General features: G+C 44.4%; 1 protein-coding gene across 2 annotated transcripts in view; it reads left to right on the plus strand.

Annotated features, from left to right (window-relative positions):
• Nucleotides 1-17,500, plus strand: part of IQUB (IQ motif and ubiquitin domain containing) — a 438,241-nt gene that overhangs the window by 252,439 nt on the left and 168,302 nt on the right. For both annotated transcript variants that reach the window (XM_086966816.1, XM_086966821.1), the window contains 2 exons: nt 2,060-2,215; nt 8,282-8,492. In XM_086966816.1, coding sequence (XP_086822942.1) covers nt 2,060-2,215; nt 8,282-8,492 — 367 coding nt within the window. The remainder of the gene's footprint in view (nt 1-2,059; nt 2,216-8,281; nt 8,493-17,500) is intronic.

Raw genomic sequence — 17,500 nt, forward strand, 5'->3', positions numbered from 1 at the left:
CACAATCTGTTACTATTAGTGGCATTCATAATTATATTTGTCAAAAAATGAAGGGGGGAGGCTAGGAGCTGATGGAGGTCCAGTACCCCACACGATATCAATCCAAACAATTGGGTCACTGTTCCTGATAAGACACAGTTAGTGTCTGTCAAAAGAAGAGAACAAAGAAAAGAGCCAGTGGGTATCTAGGTACTATGCTACTCAACACTAGACAGTCACAAGGTATGAAAGTTAGATTGTCCTTATTTTGTAAGTTACCATGATTAGGCAGAGGTTGTTCGAAACATGAGGGAAATATTTTTAATGTGTGTTCTTCGCTTTTGGCATGTGGAATGAAACAGTCTTTGAGACCTTCATGACTTCTAGGCACTTGTACTGCAGTTGCCCCCATCTTTTGAGTGCTGGTGATTGCTCTTTATCTGGGTCTTAAACGAACAACAGACACACCAGCAGTGCTAAATGAAGAGGTACTGTGGCTTTCTAGCAGGGATTAAGGCTATTATCGGATTGCCTTATCAATTTATAGTTAGTGCTTGAAAGCAGTGCAAATTTAAGCTGTGAGGTAGAGATCCTAAAATGTAATTTTCGTTAGGCTTAAAAAATATGGGCTCACTACCTTTACAAACACCTTGTGAATACCTTGAAAACATTTGGATGGAGATTAGAAAATTGCCACATGTTCATAGGAAGTTGAACTGGCTTCCTGCCGGGTTTTGTTTTGTGAATAATGTATACGTATAAAACTGGGTGCTTTCATTCTCTGAAAATTGTGTCTCTTAGTTACTGCACTACTTCCTGTTGCAAAGAGACTAGAAGTGGCAAAGTTGGGACTGGGGGCCACATGTATGACCATTTCATTTTGCGACTCACAAATTGCAATTTTTAGCGACTTGCAATTAGCGAGTCGCAAAATGAAATGTACTAATGTGTCTCAGACACATTTTGTGATTCCCAAAAGAGTTGCAAATGACCTACCTTTATTAATATTCGTGAGGTAGGTTGCAATTTGTGATCCATTGGGAATGACACCACTGTGTTACTACAGGGATGTTGGCCTGCTGGGGTCAGCAGACCACAATGTCTGTGACTGCTTTTTAAATACTGCATTTTGTTTAAATGCAGCCTTATTTCCTTAAAGGAAAGTGGGATACATTTAAAAAAGAAAAATGAAAAGCTTCCTTTTAAGTTTTTTTAAGTAGGTAGCGTTCAGTGGGATCACTGCCAGCTCTTAAAAAATGTTGCTGCCCACATTCCCAAAGGGGAACTGGTCCCGTTTGCAAATGAGTTACAACCTCCTTCACTGAGTCGGTAAAGTATGAATGTTTTGTGACCACTCACCGGTCGCAAAATATTCATACATGCCCCTGCGACAAGCTATTAGGAAGGGATGCCCTTAGCATGCCCCATCCTAATAGTGACTTGCAAATACTTTTGCGAGTCTGTGATAGGCTACCGACTCGCAATGTAGGCTTAGTATATGTCAGAAGCCATTTTAGCGCTTGCAAACATCATGAATCTTTATTTGCGACCGTTAAAAACGGTCGTACATCTGGCCCTGGGTTTCTAACCAGTGGGGCCTTATTACAAGTGGCCACATAAGTCTTACCAGTGCCTCGGTTTATGAGGTTCATGGAAACACAGTGGATCTGTGAGTGGAAGTCTGGGCCAAAGAGAGTCATTATTGGGGGAATTGGACATAGGATTATTGACTTGCTCTTATCTCGGTCCACTGTCAGTGTTCCACCTGTAAATATCTTTTTAATGAGCCCAATAGACTGGTAGTTCTGGTATCAGATAGATTTAACAGCTATAAAACAGGGGGTCCTCGTAACCATGTCCTTATAAATAGAAAAGAGAGCTTGATGTCAAAGAGACCTATCCCGGAAGTGCTCTTTCAAACCAAGTGCTGTGAGTTAAGGCACCAATAACTTGTAGTAAGGTTGAGAGGATGACGGGAGCTTTAAAAAGGTGTAGAGGGTTCTGTTGATTAAACTGAAACCATTTTCTAGAATATGTTTTTTGAATGTTCTCTTTTCATATATATATATTTTCCAAACAGACTGTCGTCGCAAAAAACAAGTATCAGCAGTCCAGAAATACAACTTCAACACAGATGACCAAGATTGGCTGCTATGTGGCAAACCTCACGGACAAACTAATAGAACCAAAGCAGTACGTGACAGCGGACGAATACCTCGCACGGAGACTCGAAGCGGTAAGTAGCTGCCCCTTCAATAGAGCGCAGTGAAAGAAACTTTTATTTCTCAGTGGCCTACATCGCACGGCATGAGAACGCACTACAGCATTGCTACACTACTGAGGGTATTTGTGCATTTTAAATTAGCTAGGTTATGATTTGCAGTTTGACATGGATTTCAGATGTCTGTAGAATTATCATAAAAAGTCACAGAGCAGTAACACAATAATTAATTTTACTTACGCTTTCACTCTTAGTTAATTGATTTGTTTCCAGGCCTTTCTTTTGGATGATATTTTGTTTGTTGTGGTGTATCCCATAACATTGGACAAGCCTCTCATATTCATAGACTTCCCTCCACCGGTGACCTTAGTTTAGGAGGACACCTGAATTAAATGAGAGAAGTCCCTCTTCACCATCTAACACTTTGGAGCCTATTACGATGTCGGTACAGGCGTGGTGTGACGATCGACCGACCATAGGTCGCCGCTTCCGCACACCTTATCACGATTTGACTGCACCAAACTCCCATTTTTCATTGGGAGCTTATGCTGTGGGTGTAAATCACCCGCAGCACAAGCTCCCATTGAGAAATGGGAGTTTCTACATAGCCCTGCACCGTGGAAAGGCCAACATGGAACTGTTGTCGGGAAGTGCCATCATAATCCTGAAGCGGAAATGCCTTCCTAAAGGCATTATTTGGCCTTTCTGACTGGCCGACAAGCTCCTTCAGCCTGTGGGAACCCAGTTGGTTTCACCGGCTGGTTTACACTCCGACCTCCGACATTATAATTCCGCGGTCGGAATGTAAACCTACCATGTAGGTGTGAAAGCCTCCGACGAGCGGTCGGAGGTTTTCCGACCTACATCATAATCAGGCCCTATATACTATATTCTTTATAGAGCATTAGCTAATTAAGTGGGATCACCTGCACTGTCTGGCAGTGCCTTTAAACATCTCTAAAAAAGATTTATTTTTTAAGATATTTTGGATCTCCCAAGTCTGAGCGTACCACTGCCTCAGTGAACCTTGCCTGACCCATGGGTCATCAGCTGCCCCATAGCTTTTCTATTCCTTCTCCCCACCACAGCATTCACAGGTTTACTTCTATTGGTCTTTCCACTTAAATGAGCTTGTGCTGTCTTCCCTTGAGTGTTTAGCTTTTGATTTTCCTTTTCTAATTTTCTTCATATCCTTTGTTCTCATTACCATGCATGCCAGGCAATAGTCAAATAGTGCATAGGATGCATTAAACAGTCCTTAATCCCTTATTGTCACAAAACCTACATTTCATGTGCCAGCTTGCTTCAGCAACCATACTCAGGTGAGTTACTATCCTCTCTAGACATGGAATTCATCAGAGTTCACTGATGGATCGCCTGCAGTCTATTACCACAAAGGGATCAGTACAGAAAGAGACACTGTGCTTCAAACCTCTAATTTGTAGTTGACCAGCAGTGTCACGTCTAGCTAGTCTGAACTCTGTCTCCATCACCCATTGGTCTCGGTCAGAGGTGTACAGTACAACCCATGTTCCAAGGCACTCTAGGAACTATTCAAGAAAGGGTTTCTCCAGGCCGTGGATAATTTCAAGCACATTATCGAGTGAAGCACGCACTCCGAAGTAGGTTCCAGTGTTACCAGAAAATATTTTCATGCCATACAAGATTGTGAATACACCAGAGTGGGGTTTCTTTTCTCAGAGCTCCATCAAACAGGATTGCAGCATTTTAGGGTAGATCAGGCTCCGTTGTTCCGGTACCACACCATAGATACCAGTTGCATCTGGTACTGGTTTCACTGCATTGATTGTTAAAAAAGCCCACTCCTCCATCTGGCACCATAAAGGGGAGAAAGCTGGTCTGCTAAATTAACTTTGGCACGAGTACAAGTACCAGACATGGTACTGATTCCGCTTTAGGAGATTCTCTGTTGTTAATAGAACCCCAAAAGTTCTACCAAGAGGCACAGAGGCCTTTCCTCTCATTATCTAGCAGACATCCGCTTCCCACATTAGAGCTCCCTGTATGTCTGGTGGGGAGCACTCTAATGAAAGTGCTTTCTCCATATTGACAGGCACTCTTTCTCTGCTCAGTGCTGAGTGTGCAGCCATATTTTTGACCCTCTCAGAATTTCATTTGGCTTTTTTCGAGATAAACAAGGAGGTTGTTTATGAATATCAAAATGACAATTGCCCTGGCACTCAGTAACTTTTCTTCCACTCCTCGTGGTACTGTTTGTTTTCCCTGCCAAGGTGCACCACGTCACGCCTTGCTTGCCAGACACAGGCATAAAAAATCAGTGGCACTAGCCCACCCTATATTGGGTAGTGTCACTCAGTGGCGTGTCGTCCGCTAAGGCGGGGAAGGGTCACCCCACTGCTATTTGAGCAATTCAAAAAGAAAAACTAAATGATAATAACAAAACGTTATTATCAATAATATTTTTCTGTGTAGAACTGGAGCCGGGGCGGGGTTAAGCACAGTGAGGAGTGGTTAGCACTCCGTTAGTGCGGAAGAATGTTTGGCCGGCCAAACATTCATGCGCCCTTACCATGTTCTCTACCTGGCTGTGTTGCACAGCCTGATGGAGAACATGCTGAGGCTCCCAGGCACCGCCTGAGCGGCTCAATAAGGCCACTCAGACGAATCGCAACACTGCTCATTTCAGTGTTGCCAGTGCAGATGAAGAAGACGGAGGAGATGCGTGTAGCAAAGGAAAGGTACCTTAATTTATTATTATTTGTTTTAATCCATCCCCCTCCCCCCCACCTTCCCCGTTCTGAGGCAGCCACCACGGTTGTCACTGCCTTTAGGACCTTGTGGTCTCCTTGCTGACAGATTGTCAAGTCAAGGGTTTCTAATGTCAGAGCAAGCTGAGGCTCTCTCTTCAGGAACCTGAGTGTTCCCCCATCAGACAGGGGAATGGCAAGTTGAGTGGAGCAGGCACTTCACCAATTTATGATGGAGCTCTTGATCTGCTGAACTCTAAATGTACCCATTCCAAGTCTCTCCTAGTGCCTTACGTGTGAACAAGGAGATAGAGCAACTTCATGTATATTTGACAATCACATTTTAAGATTAATGTCAATCTCTAATGATACCCTCGTATTCCAGAGGAGATCATTATAGACAGAGAAGGGCTCAGTGAATGCCATATTTTTAGGCTATCCAGATGAGATAAATGTACTTAAAATTAATATATATGGAACTTGTGTACAAAGTCAGCGTTAATCCTGAAAAACGTGGCTTGATTCGATCTTTGTTGCCTATATTCGGCACCCTTCTGTTAGTCATTTATGTTTAATTTTTCGCGAGTTGACAGTTTCTGTTACGATCTTTATGTTTGCCTCCATCAGAGTATTATTCAAGCATGTGTTTGTGTGCACACTTACTTAACCATCCTTCCATTCTGTTTAATATACTTCATGAAAAGATATCTTTTTTCATGCATTATCTTGGGACTGCTGATCGTTGAGTGTTAAGGTGGTACTAAAATATCTATATAGATATTTGTTCTTTCCGCATCTCCTAACCTCCATGTTACTAGTGCCTTTTTGAAAATATGCATTTCCAGTGGAAATCTATATATATCATAACCTTCAATCCTCCTGTTATCGAATTATTTCACCTCAGATTTAAGGCAAGGCAACAGACCTAGGGTGTGCACATCCTCACTGTGATCTGCCCACTTATAATATTCACAGAACACCAGCAACACCTCAGAATAACATCCTAAAAGATACTTTATTTATTTATTTATATTCTTATATAGCACAGGACTCGACCCCCTAAGGGGTATCTCCGCGCTAGCGCTTTACTACAGATGTTAGACTGGGTCATGATTTTAAGAGGCTGCCATTAGTTAGGAAGTCAAATATAGGTAGGTTTTAAGAGACTTCCTAAAGGTTTGGAAATTAGCTCCACTGTAAATTGATTTTGTCAACCAAAGGGAGATATCTTTCAAAAATGTGCAACAATCAATCATATACAAAATATTGCCCCACTTGGTGAATACTTTTATTGACGTACCTTGTGATCAGCATGGGAAAGTACTGGAATAGCTCAACAGATGTAGTGAAGATGTGTGGAAATCAACACAAATCATGGCCCTAATCTGGCCTTTTATTAAGAAATGATAGCCCTACTTACATGTGAATGAGGTGCTGCCTCTGCCCACATTTGTGGTGGAGTGTGATAGGACTGAGGTAGACATCAACATATCAGTAAAGCTACCTTCCTGAAGAGCTCTTGTTCCTCAGCTGCACCTGTGGATTTCCAGGCTGGTAACTTAATAACACTTCATACAGTTCGTAATCCCGATGGCTGTGCCTTGCTTGGCACTGCTGCCATTGGGGACTACGAATCTGACCGTTACCCTGTTGAGATCACTGATCCTGGCAAAGATGGCAGTCTTCCCCTTGACCGTTGTGGGTCTGACTGCTGGTATTGTAATCCGGCGGTCAGACCGAGGGGCTGTCGGTGTTTGGACCACCACCACCGCCAGCCTGTCGGTGGCAGTCAACCTGCCATCATAATCCGCCCTTAAGTCACTATTGTTGGTGACTTTTGTTTTGGTGTTGTGGCCTATATTTGTCCCAGTCTGACCCTGCTTTCATAGCCCATTATCACCCTCTCACTGTTTGAATACGTACTCCTGCCTTGAGCAGAAATAAATTCTTATCAGATGTTAGAATATGAGCAAACATAACAACAATTGGTCCTGGCATGTGGGTAACAGTTTCTCCACGAGAAAAATGTATTCCCTATAGAAGAAAATGTAATAAAAAGGTTAGCATGTGTCAGTGGTCTTTTTCTAAGCATTCAAATTGCCTAAATGTGCAACATGCATGTTTACCCCTGTGCAAATAGTTATGCCCTGAATTACTTCAGGAAAAATCAATGCTGAGACTTTTCGGAGAACTTTCAAATCTATTACAAGTGTTGGTGTAAAGCTAAGAGTGTAGATTTACAAATTCTATTGAGAATTGGCAAGGATGTGCATGGGGCATTACATGTACCCAGAGGGCCACTTTACAGTGCCCACGATGGGCGGGGGCCCTGTTTTGGGCCCCCAAATTCAATTTCTAACAGCCTTTTCATGGTAGTCTTCCCACCAAGAAAAGGCTGGTGGAATGGAATATCGTAATCCCGACGGCGGTGCCTGCCTCGGCGCCACTGCCACCCCGTCACGATCACCGATCCTGGCCGAGGTGGTGGTCTTGCCCCTGACCACTGTGGAACCGGGTGCCGGTATTGCAATTCGGTGGTCAGACCTAGGGGCTGCCGGCAGTCGGACTTCCACTTACAGCCTGTCAGTGGCTGTCTACCCACCATCATTATTAGACCCTAAGTCACTAATGAGGGTGATTTTTGTTTTGGTACCCGGGCCTATTTTTATCCCAGTCTGACCCTGCTTTTCATATCCTATTCTTACCCTCTCACAGGTCGAAGAAGTATTCTTGTCTTGAGCAGAAATCTATCACTATCAAAGGTCAGAATATGAGCAAACACAACAACAATTTGTCGTGGCATGCTGGAAACAGTTTCTCTACAAGAAAAATGTATTCCTTATGGAGAAAAATTAAATAAAAAAGTTAGCATGTGTAAGTGCACTTTTTTTAAGCATTCACATTGCCTAAATGTGCAACATGTATGTTTACCCATGTGCTTATGTTTATGCCCTGGATTACTTTAGGAAAGAAGCGATTTTTTGACTTTTTGGAGAACTTTCAAATCTATTCGAAACGTTGGTGTTAAGCTGTGAGTTTAGGTTTACAAATTCTATTTAGAATTGACTCATAAACTTTGTTATGTCCATCACAGATTTGTAATGTTATGTCTGATGTACCAGTCGTCGACCTGCTTTTCTTCTCTTCCCATGACCAGTGGTACCATGATTAGGAAGAGGATCCACCACTTGCATTTGTTTCCCCGACAGAGTCAGAATCCATATGGCTCATGCAACCTTTGCGCTTATGGTGCATTAGCTCCAGCGCTTACAGTGTGAACTTCAGTTTTAATGCAAATTGCTACAGAATGCATCCAGTGTGAAAAACTGTACTTTGAATGTTTTCCTTCTAGGTGATCGTGATCCAGAAATATTACAGAAGGTTCAGTGCTAAAAGACATGTAGAGGAATTGAGAAGAGCAAAGCAAATGAGGCTGGAGTGGGAGTGTGAAGAAGAGCTTCGGAGGAAGAAAGAGAAAGAGGACCACCTGAAGCGGGAGTATGATCGAAGAATGAATCCGAAGACAAAGGAAGATTTCGAGATACTTTACCATGCACTTGAAGGTAGGTTCCTGGCGCTATTTAACACCTGTACAACTGAACCATTTGTGCCTTTGTAATGGTCCTGTTAACCCTATCTTTCCCCATGTTTAGAATTGTCCAGGTTGGCAGAAATTAGAACAATATTTGGGAAGAAAATGGCGCTGGTGCGCTCACCCTTGTCATAGCAAGGGTACTTTTTTAGTGCTGCTGTTATATCAGTGTCTCCAATGGATCTTCGTCCTAATGCCGTGATCCCAAGATACTGCGTTTAAGAGCACTCAAAATCTACACTCACATCATCATAACTCTGGATAGGGTTTCTGCCACCCTTTGCAAGTGATAAGTACTGTGTTTGCGCAGCCCTCAGCAGAGTTTTGGTTCTCTTGTTTAACCACGCCTTATTGCCATCACCATTCCTAATTTCCTACTTTTTTGAAGAGGCCACTTTATCCCTCTCACCTAAAAAAAGGTTTTTGTACAAAATTGTACAGCATCCCCATTCTGTATCCAAAATCTAACTATTTTTTTCTTCTTCTTGCCTCTAACGTCTGGTTTCATGCTATGTTTAGTCTACCGGTGTATTCTGCAAGTAGCTCACCCCTAACGTGCTGGCTCTAGAACAGCAATTTCTGCAAGCTGTATCTTTGCAGCCGAATCTAGAGGAATGGTTTAATTTGAGCTATTTCATGGGCAAGACAACAGCTATTGCTGTTCACTGTCTCACTAACATTCACATGGATCAAGTAGGCTCAATACTAGGTTCAGCCTCAAGCCCAGCTAAAGCTTTTGATGCTGGGTGGAAAGGTTCCTCAGCCATCAAAGTACCTGCACCTAAACATTCAAGGTACCGCCAACATTTTCACACATGTTTACACACATTGACACCTGGTGTTATCTGTTTTTTCTGTCCTTATAACTGAATTCATCTGGTGCAAGATTCCTGTTCTCAGTTGCAGTGCTTATTGTATCCGGGGATCCGGTGTGGCAATATCCTCTGGCCTGCTTTCTTTTTTTAGAGTTGATAAGGCTCCCCCACAAGACCCCTTGAAGGCGGACAAGTATGCAGCCATACCTATTGTCCTAAATGCAGGCCTCGGTACCAGCCAGGAAGGGGGTGGAGTTCTTTCTGACATATGGTGCAAACAACAGTGCACAATTGCTCTAGTACCCGTGCATAATAGCCAAAAACAGGTGTAGTCTATGTGTTCCTGCATCTGACTGCAGCCTCTCTCTGCCTTCCTTACACTTTTTTTTTATATAAAAGCTTCATCAAAGCGCACTGTGGTGCTATCTGGCCATGCCAGAAGAAACAAGCTCCTCAACTCAATGAGCAAACATTGAAAGTTCAGCTCGATTATCTACACAGCAATGATTATTGCCCTTGGAATAAATGACTGATATGACAGTTAAAGAAAGTTTAATTTCCAAACATAAATGCTTATTAGGAATAAAGCCCGTTATCATAATGTCTGTTTTTAATCACTTTCCATTTCATATCTTCCCCGTGCCTTTAAGCACTGCCAGGCCTAAAGGAAACAGTAATTGCAATGCAGAAATTGCCCATCCTACACAATTCTAACTGGGTCATGCATCAATATTATCAAGGGCTGATGCCATCGTGTGCCTTTTTTTTTGCAACATATTCACATTCTAAGTTTTGCCGCCTACGAATTTCACAAAGGCTAATTAAAGGTCACAGACAAAAGCTCGGGCAAGATTACAAAGACACCATCAACATTAAAAATCCTCATAACTTGGCATTTGAACAGAATCATAAACAGAATTCATTAGATTGTGAGTTTTTCGCACCTCTTTCATTTGCTGATTTCCGGTTTTGGAAAGTTTTTGGGCTTAATCAGAAGCACCTCATCATTTTGCAGTGTGCTCCTATTCAACTCTCCTTATTTAACATACATCAATGGACGTCGATTCACCAAAATGGCAGGAGTACTGGAGGTGACATCACAGGACCTTTGGCCCCCCAATGATGTCACAGGAAGTGATATCCCAAGACCTTATACCTTGTGACTTCATAGGCTGTGACATCTGTGACCTTTTGACCCACATGATCTCATAGGTACTAACATTGCATGACCTTTTGCCTGGTCCCATCACAGGAAGCGATGCAGCTAACCTTTGTTTAGCTACATCACACAGAAAGTCTGGAAAATCTAAAGATAGAAATGAAATACTTTACAAACAAACACAGTGTATTCAAATCGCCTTGAAAATGCTGCTACATACTTTAGAACCTATGGAAAAACAGCGTTTTGTAGTACGTTTAGTAGTACCACAAAAGTATTACCAATGTTCTACAAACCGCTATTCACATACCTACCCGCGGAAGCCAACGCCTCTCCTATCTTTTATGCGTGGGGCTCTCCATCCTGACTGCAGAGATCACTGCACAGGTAAGTATATGTTTAAGTAATAAATGTTGGAAGGATAGAGGGGAGTGACTGGGAAATGGGGAATACTCTCAACTAAAGGGGATGTGTTAAGGGAAGAGTAAAGAGGCATTCAGGGAGGGGTTTAGAAAGGGACATGCACGTACCCATCTACCAATGAGATAGCCCCTACCTATTTACAAACTGCCGTTCTATTGACACTACAGGCAAATGAAATGTTTATTGCCTATGTGATCCTTTGATGCAAATAAAAAACTTTGAAAAAAAAAAAAAAAAAGACACTACAGGCAAAAAAGTCACTTGACAGCTGAGACCTGGAATAAGTCCAGGACCATACATAACCACTCACAGGTATTGCAACGCCCTCCTATAGTAAATAATGGGTGCAGGAACTTAAAATAAACCCCATATGAACTAATGTTAGAATAAATTACATTTAAACAATTTACAAATATAATAACATTTTATTTATTGTTAATAAAATCTGAAAATAAAAAAAATAATTTTAAAAATAATTTTTCAAACATCATCATGGAGCATATATCAACCATCGCAAAATAAATCAATTGTTAATTTATTTTAATATATTTTATTATTAAAAAAATATATATACACTATTGTAACATAAATTTTTTTTTTTTTTTGAAGACGTTTATTATTGTAAAAGAAAAAGTGCAGTACATATAGCAGAGCCTACAACCCTGGGGGCCGGCTGCAAGAAATCCGTGAATTGTAGGGGCATAGGGTTACAGGGGAAGGCATTATGCATCGTCTCGCTCGTTGTCTGGCGTGCCTCGTCACTGGCGGATTATGTATACTCTTCACTTTTCGCACACGATCCTTTCTATAATTGACGTCTCATTTTACATTTTTCTATAATTCAACCAGTAACTTTTCAACATAAAACAGGGATGATCATATCAGTATGTCCCAGTGTGTCTGTGATGCCAGTGCCGTGTCACGTATCATCGGTGCGCACGGCACCAACGTCCCATCAACTTGTTAGGCATGCGCTGGTGGCGCATCAATGAAATGTGGGGTCTATAGCTCGCGTATGTGAGTAGCTGTGAAGCTGGTGTGGAACAGGTTTGGTGAGCGGTGGTATCCCCCCGTTTGTCGGTTCAGTGTACGGCGTGCGTGGCAGACATATGTGCCGCCCCTGTTGCGCTTTCGGTGGGTGTCACCCGCTCCCGTGTTCCCTGCCGAGTGTCCAGTCAGTGGCACTTGACCGCCGCTGTGTGATGGTGGGTGTTCACGCGGCTAGTAAGAACAGGAGTGCGAAACCTTTAACTTGGGGTTACGTGGGGGGGGTCGGATATGAGAAGGGGGGGGGGAAAGTGTACTCGTGGGGGCTGGGTCAGGGCAAAGTTGCTAAGATCTGTGTTCGGGCTATTGTGTGGTGGAGGGCCCTCGTGTGTGCGGCCGATTGTTGGTCGTGGCTTGTGTGTCGGGGGGGTCAGTGCTGCCCACATGGAGGGGGGGGGGGGCCATCGTGGCGCGTAGCCCTGTCTATGGTGTCGCCGCTCGCGGGGCGTCTATCCTTCTCAGCTGTCTCTGCGTGGGCCCTCTGGCCTCGCCCTCCCCCCGCAGGGACCCCAGGATATCATCCCAAACGTGTGCGATCGGGAACTGCCTCAAACCCGCAATCTCCTCACTTCGCAGTGCCGTGCCCTCTGCTCTGGCCCAGTTGATAAAGGATGTGTACCAGTGTGCGGGGGTTGGTGGTTCTCTACTTTTCCAGTGTTTGGTGAGCAGGCGCTTGGCCGTGATAAGGCCTAGGTCCCAGAACCGGGCTAGTGTTTTATTTTGTTTAGTCCTCTTGTATAGCCCAAGAACGCATGCCTCCCACGTGTTAGGTAGCTCCGGGCCTGTGCTGTGTGTCAGGAGCGATGTCACCTCCCCCCAGTATGTGGACAGAGTCGGGCTGCTCCAAAGCATGTGCAGGATGTCGGCATCCAGCAGGTCGCACCTGGGACAGGCTGCGGTGTCTGTCGCGAAGTACTTATTTATTCTGTCTGGCGACAGATATGCCTGATGCAGTATATACAATTAAATAGTGTGGAAGCGGGAGTTACGTGGGATGTTCACTGGGCTGTCTAGGACCAGTTTCCATTCTTTGTCTGTCCATTCCCTCCCCCGGTGGGTCGCCCACTTGTCCCTGATCGGTTGTGTGGACTTCTGAGTGTGCATGAGGAGCGCCTGTGCCAGCCAGTGTGTAATGTGTGATCCTCTGCCCATAACATGCAAGTACTGGATCAAGTGATGGAGTGGTGGCTCCTCCTGGATGTCCCCCCAGGACTCCGTGTACGCCCTCACCACTGACGCGTGGAGCAGGAATTGTCCCGCTGGCAGGCCAGTGCTCTCCGATAGTTCCGCAAAAGGAAGCAGGCCCCCGTCCGCGTAGAGGTCTCCCAGTGTCTCCACTCCGGCGGCAACCCAGGGTTCCATGCTGCGTGGTGACACCATCCCATTCCTCCGGGGGGTACCCAGCAGGGGAAGGGCGGGGGCATACGGCTTGACGTTCTTTGTCAACTTCAGGCAGCGAAGGAAACATTTGCGGGCTACGGCTATGTGCAGGGGCAGGGGGCGAGGTCCTTTGGTCAGTGGGTGAAACAGGGCACACACCTGCGGGTGCGTCCATTGGTAGTCCGCGTTGGCGGTGTCGTCGAGGTGTGAGTCGCTAAGCCAGTACGTGACCCACTGCAGCTGTGCTGCCAGGTAGTACAACTCCATATTGGGGACCGCCAGCCCCCCCTCCGCCGTCGGGGAGTACAGCTTTGCCAGGGCTACTCGTGGGCGCCCTGTGTTCCAGATCAGGCCTCGGAGCATCGCCTCCAGTTCGCGGAAGATCCTTGTGGGGACATACAGTGGGACGTTTGCAAAGTGGTAGAGAAGTCTCGGTAGCGCAATCATTTTAGACAAAGCGATCCGGCTAGGCACATTCAATGGCAAGGTCTTCCAGAAGTTCATCTGGGCCCTCAGCGAGGACATGGCGCGCACCAGGTTGCCTTCCAGTATATTCTGCGGGTCTCTGTAAATGTGCAGCCCGAGGTACTTGAACGTGGTCGGGTACCAGGTGAGCCGGGCGCCACCAAGGTGCACCTCGCATTCCTCCAGGTCCGGGCTGAAGGCGTATACTCCGGACTTAGTCCAATTGACTCTGAGGCCCGACACCCCTTCAAAGGTCCGGAATATGTCCGACAGTGTTGCAGGCACCGTCGTGAGGTCTCGCACATAGAGTAATAGGTCGTCCGCGTATAGCGAGACCGTGTGCACCCCGTCAGCCAGCGGGATCCCCCATTCCACTCCCTTGTCCCTCAGTAGAGCCGCCAGGGGTTCGATCGCCAGGGAGAAGAGAAGGGGCGACAGGGGGCAGCCTTGTCTGGTACCCCTGCGCACCCGCACCGTCTCCGACAGCAGCCTGCCCGTCCGTACGCGGACGTTAGGTCGCTGGTATAGCAGCCCGACCATGTCCATGAAGGCATCCCCGACGCCGAGTTTGTCTAGCACCGCTCCCAAGTACGGCCACTCCACCGAGTCGAAGGCCTTTACACTATTGTAACATTAATAAGGATTAAAAAACTACATTACTGTTAATACAATACATCTCTTTTTAATAATTGTAAATATATAATAAAAATATAAGCAATTACTTTAGGTGGGGTATTTTTTAAATAAACTAGAAAAAAATATTTTAAATGTAATAGTTTCAAAATAATTAAGTTTAATTTAAAATTGAATTAATAATGCTGTACATTTTTTATATTATTCTACAATAAAATAAAATAAAATTAACATTATTATTCAGCGGAAAAATATTTTTTCTCTGCTTATTTTAGACTTTAAGAAACTTTTTTACTTTACCTGATATTTTACCATTTGGGAGGGCTCCACATCAGTGGCGGAGAGCTCTGCCTGAATGTGAAAAGTTACAAGTAATAACTTTACACTCGGAAATTGGTCAGGTCCTCGGGTGGGGACGCTTGTGAGTAACTTAACAGTCATAAATGCTGAATAGCCTAATGTAGTAAACTTACTCATAAGTGTAATAATAAACTTTCATGTGTATATTTACTCTAGAGTAAGTTTACCTTTGTGAAAGAGCCTCTTTGTCTGTATCAGATTGTATCTTCAGGCACAGAGTTGAGCTAATGCAGCATTAAGTAAGAACCAATTAAATGGTCTGCAAAAATGGAAAATGTTCTGGTCAAGTTGAAATCAGCAATATCAATATGAAATAACTTACATAATGGAAAGGTTGATGGTCCTGTAGTACACAGCACAAGACCACTTTGCTGTTTGTTTTAGAAATTAAGAGTACCATGTAGTTAAATCTCACTCTAGAAATGTAGGTCACAGTGCTTTTTAATGCTGGTCAAGTTCTCCCAGCAACCTTCCTTTTCATGACCTGGTATACATACTTCCCCAGCTAAGGAGCCAATGCCCCTTCCCAGGTTTACTATCATTAATGTCTTCTACAGATAAAAATGTGCACATCACCAGTAGAGTATTACTATGCTTGACTCCCTCAGCTTGTTTAGTGTATTAAGTACAGGTGGTAAGATCTTCGTCACATGGAAGAAAAGGTAGCTGTCATACTAAAGCTGCATGACTGTTGAAAGAGACTTGTGATTGTCAAGTATTACTTTGATGGCTGGAATTTGAGAGACTGACAGACATGACTATTATAATGCTGCTTCATGGCATCCGTGAAAAGAAGGCTCTGATTGGGCCGTAAATAGCTGCCTGGCCAGCAGTATATAATGAGGCCAACAAGTCACATGTCCTTAAATGGAATCTGCCTGTTGCCTCGATTAGCTGTGGTTCTGATGATGGTTTGGCACCCTGTTAAACAGAGACATACCTAAGGGTTATTTAGTATCTTTCAAGAAGGTGGCTGGTAGTGCAGCAGACATGGTTCAAAGATTTCTGATTAGGATACTAAAAATAGTTGCTGTACTGATGTGTGGTAATTTTGAAGAGAAAACAAAAGTCTGTGGACAGAAAGTTTTCCTTGGCTAACAGGCAATCGAGGGGGCTAACAGTGCTTTGCATTACTGTTGTCCTCTGCACATAAGTAGCTGATATGCTGAGGTTGCATATCCATTGTGACAGGAAGAAACATACTGGACAGCAAGTTGGTACTTTGCCGCTAGTGATTGGCAACATGGTAGCTCAGATTTTCTATGCCCTTTCATATGATACTCGCTTCTACGATCAAAAGCAAATGGCATGTAGCATATACCTGAAGGTGAGAAGAATTGACTGGAGGGCAAGCAGGAAGAGCCATTGTAGTCATCTTCATGAACCTGTATAGATTACTAGCTTCTGTAGTCACTGGCAGATGTCTTCAGGGAAAATACAAACTTTTAGAACTAAAAGAAGTGGCCCCATATGAAGAAAATGGAAACCTTCTCAGGGGTCTCACTGATACTTGGTGCTTTTAAACCAACAAAGAAGACATTGGCACAGAAGCTGAAATATAAAAAGGATGCATTTATTCACCTCAGATGAGGGAGACTACGTCACACAAAAGCCTTAGCAACTGAAGGAGGCAGTCTAAGGAGTACAGAAAACTGGGGCCTTATATATGCTTAGGGTTACATAGTCGATTCAGAAAAGGGGGTGGTGATGGACAGAGTATCTGAATTAAACAGAACACTCATACCCAGTCAACAGATCAGGGCTTGATCCATCACCGTGTTTTAGCTCACTGCACCATCCCAGCTCAGAACCTGGCTACATGCAAATTAGTCTGTCCCTGGCCCAGTGCATCATGGGAACAGGGCAGACCAAACTACCAAGCTAATTTTTATACTGGGAAGGAAACAAGCTTCCGGGGACCGGTTTCTGGCATTACAGCCGTCTTCGGCCCGGCTTGCTTGAATCCTGATGGTGCAATGAGCAAGGGACTCACATCTGAGTATACCCTTCCACGCTTATGGTGGACAAGACGATTCAGAAAAGGGGGTGGTGATGGACAGAGTATCTGAATTAAACAGAACACTCATACCCAGTCAACAGATCAGGGCTTGATCCATCACCGTTTTTTAGCTCACTGCACCATCCCAGCTCAGAACCTGGCTACATGCAAATTAGTCTGTCCCTGGCCCAGTGCATCATGGGAACAGGGCAGACCAAACTACCAAGCCAATTCTTATACTGGGAAGGAAACAAGCTTCCGGGGACCGGTTTCTGGCATTACAGCCGTCTTCGGCCCGGCTTGCTTGAATCCTGATGGCGCAATGAGCAAGGGACTCACATCTGAGTATACCCTTCCACGCTTATGGTGGACAAGACGATTCAGAAAAGGGGGTGGTGATGGACAGAGTATCTGAATTAAACAGAACACTCGTACCCAGTCAACAGATCAGGGCTTGATCCATCACCGTTTTTTAGCTCACTGCACCATCCCAGCTCAGAACCTGGCTACATGCAAATTAGTCTGTCCCTGGCCCAGTGCATCATGGGAACAGGGCAGACCAAACTACCAAGCCAATTCTTATACTGGGAAGGAAACAAGCTTCCGGGGACCGGTTTCTGGCATTACAGCCGTCTTCGGGCCGGCTTGCTTGAATCCTGATGGTGCAATGAGCAAGGGACTCACATCTGAGTATACCC

This window comes from Lissotriton vulgaris, chromosome 1_1, assembly GCF_964263255.1.
Source record: "Lissotriton vulgaris chromosome 1_1, aLisVul1.2, whole genome shotgun sequence".
Lineage (NCBI taxonomy): Eukaryota > Metazoa > Chordata > Amphibia > Caudata > Salamandridae > Lissotriton > Lissotriton vulgaris.